The sequence below is a fragment of the Octopus bimaculoides genome, chromosome 14, assembly GCF_046866305.1.
Source record: "Octopus bimaculoides isolate indiv1 chromosome 14, ASM4686630v1, whole genome shotgun sequence".
NCBI classification, from domain to species: Eukaryota; Metazoa; Mollusca; class Cephalopoda; order Octopoda; family Octopodidae; genus Octopus; species Octopus bimaculoides.
Window position 1 is genome coordinate 59162954 of NC_142941.1, and position 2500 is coordinate 59165453.

Sequence of the window (2500 nt, forward strand, 5' to 3'; positions counted from 1 at the left end):
GGTGGTGGTGGTGATGAACAACAGGGACCGACTTAAAAAGCAAAATCGCCCTGATTGAGGTTGTCTCGGATCACAAAACAATAATATGTTCTCTGGTAGAAGCCAGCTGCACGCTTGACATCAGCGCGGTAGAAAAATAAACACAGGAGAGAGAGAGAGAGAGAGAGAGAGAGAGAGAGAGAGAGAGAGAGAGAGAGAGAGAGAGAGAAAGAGAGAGAGAGAGAAAGAGAGAGATAGAGAAAGAGAGGACATAGACAAAGAGTTTACGACAAATCCAGCACTAATACAATTTTAGTTTTACATCTGTTATATCATAAGAGTGACATGATAAGCACAAACCCACACGAATCATAATATAGCTGTACCTAGCTTGATTGAAAACAAAACTGTGTAGCTCTATTAAAGAATCATACGTCGCAGATGAGCACCGCATACAAAGGACTACAATGTAGACAATGGCACAGAATGTGACAGCGGTGGGGTATCCCAGTGTCATAACCTGGATGCGGCCCGACACCCTTAGTGCGTAAGGAGTTAAGAGCCAACACTTGCATGACAGGGAGGAGCTTCTTTGAAGACCTTCTGCTGTTTGGCTCTCCCCAGAGTTTCTTACAATCATTATTCTTATAATTTTTGCCGTCATGTCTTGGAGAAAAACGTTTCTCGTGTTTCGGACTGATTTTGGCCTCTTCAGTGAAATATAACTTTGTTCCGTACATATATAATATCTGAAAAAATGCTAAATTGACATGGTCGGAATACCTTCAGTCATACGTCTGCTGGATTAAGGATAATTCGAGGCTAAACAACAGCAACAATAACAACAAAAACAACAGCATAAAACCAACAACAATAACAACAACGACGAGGTAAAGCGGACTCACCAAATTGATTGGATGTATATATCCGTGCTGCGGTGTTTCCACTTCTTCTGTGTCTAAGATTTGCCGGAGATGTGCGATATAACTGGCAGCCAGACGTAAAGTGTCCAATTTAGATAATTTAGTGTCCGGTGGTACCCACGGTAGAGTGGTTTTTAGTTTGGAAAAAGCTTTGCTTAGAACCCTCATGCGCGCTCTCTCACGAGCGTTGGCTGCATTTCTCTGAAGGGGTTTATGTTTCGGAGATTGAAATCCTAGTTCATTGTCAAATTCCATTTCTTTCCTTTTCCGGGGCATTATGGCCCCCGCTTAATAAAGATTACAGATTTGGTTCGGAGTATACTCCAGGAGACACACGGATATACGAGCAAAATAAATATGTGAATAAATATGTTATGAACTGTGGGAAATATCTGTTGGTATTGAATAAACGGGGCTTCGGTATAGTTTCGGCCTCGAATTTTCTAGAAAAAGAAGAAAAAGTATTAATCAAAATTTGTCCATCGATAATATTTCAAAATATATATAATAAATAAGTAAATAAATAAATAATACTTGGCATGGCTGTGTGTGTAAGAAGCTCGCTTGGTAACCACGAAGATTCGGGTTCAGCCCCACTGCGCGGCACTTTGGGTAAGTGTCTTTTACTACAACTGCGGATCGATCAATGCTTTGTGAGAATTTGGGAGACGGAAAGTTTATGGAATCCCGTCGTATATGTGTTTGTGGGTGTGTTTGTGTGTGTACTTGTGTTTGTTCCACCGCCATTGCTTGACAGCAGGTGTTGGTTTGCTTACGTTATCGTAACATAGCGGTTTGACAATAAGACACCGATAGACTTAGACTATGACTAAGATACCAGACAAAAAGATGCCCCAGCTTAGCCACTCCCCAATGATTAAACCAAGCAAGAAAAATAATGCCTTCGAATTTTGGCACAAGGTCAGCAACTTCTGGGCGGTTGTGGGGTGGATAAGTCGATTACATCGATACAAATGGTCAATCGGTTCTTATTTTATCGACTCCGAAAGGATAAGTCGACCTCGGCGTAATTTGAACTCAGAATGTAAAGACGGACGAAATACTACGAAGCATTTTGCCCGGCGTGTTAATTATTTTTATTTCTTTACTTCCCACAAGGGGCTACACACAGAGGGGACAAACAATGACAGACAAACGGATTAAGTCGATTATATCGACCCCAGTGCGTAACTGGTACTTATTTAATCGACCCTCGAAAGGATGAAAGGCAAAGTTCACCTCGGCGGAATTTGAACTCAGAACGTAGCGGCAGACGAAATACCGCTAAGCATTTCTCCCGGCGTGCTAACGATTCTGCCAGCTCACCACCTTAAAACTAGTAAAAATAATGGCATGATGTTTTGGGAACCTGGGTTGTTGTAGAATAAATTCATGTCAGGCCTAATCGAGCAAAATGGTTGAGAATCACTGGTCCAGAGGAATAGAGAATGTTTATCCCCGGATACATGATAAGAAAGAAGCCTCTCGATAGTCGTCAACCAGCTAGAAATATAAACCAAATCTTCCTCAAATTTTACTTTACCGTCATAAAAAAAAAACAAAAACAGGTGAATACTAAGCAGGCCTCGTAATCTGGG

General features: G+C 41.4%; 1 protein-coding gene across 2 annotated transcripts in view; it reads right to left on the reverse strand.

Moving 5' to 3' along the window:
- Positions 1–2500, reverse strand: part of LOC106870475 (transcription factor 21-like) — a 119816-nt gene that overhangs the window by 79052 nt on the left and 38264 nt on the right. For both annotated transcript variants that reach the window (XM_089363050.1, XM_089363051.1), the window contains exon 2: positions 885–1345. In XM_089363050.1, the coding sequence (XP_089219176.1) occupies positions 885–1178 (294 nt within the window). In that variant the 5' untranslated portion in view covers positions 1179–1345. The remainder of the gene's footprint in view (positions 1–884; positions 1346–2500) is intronic.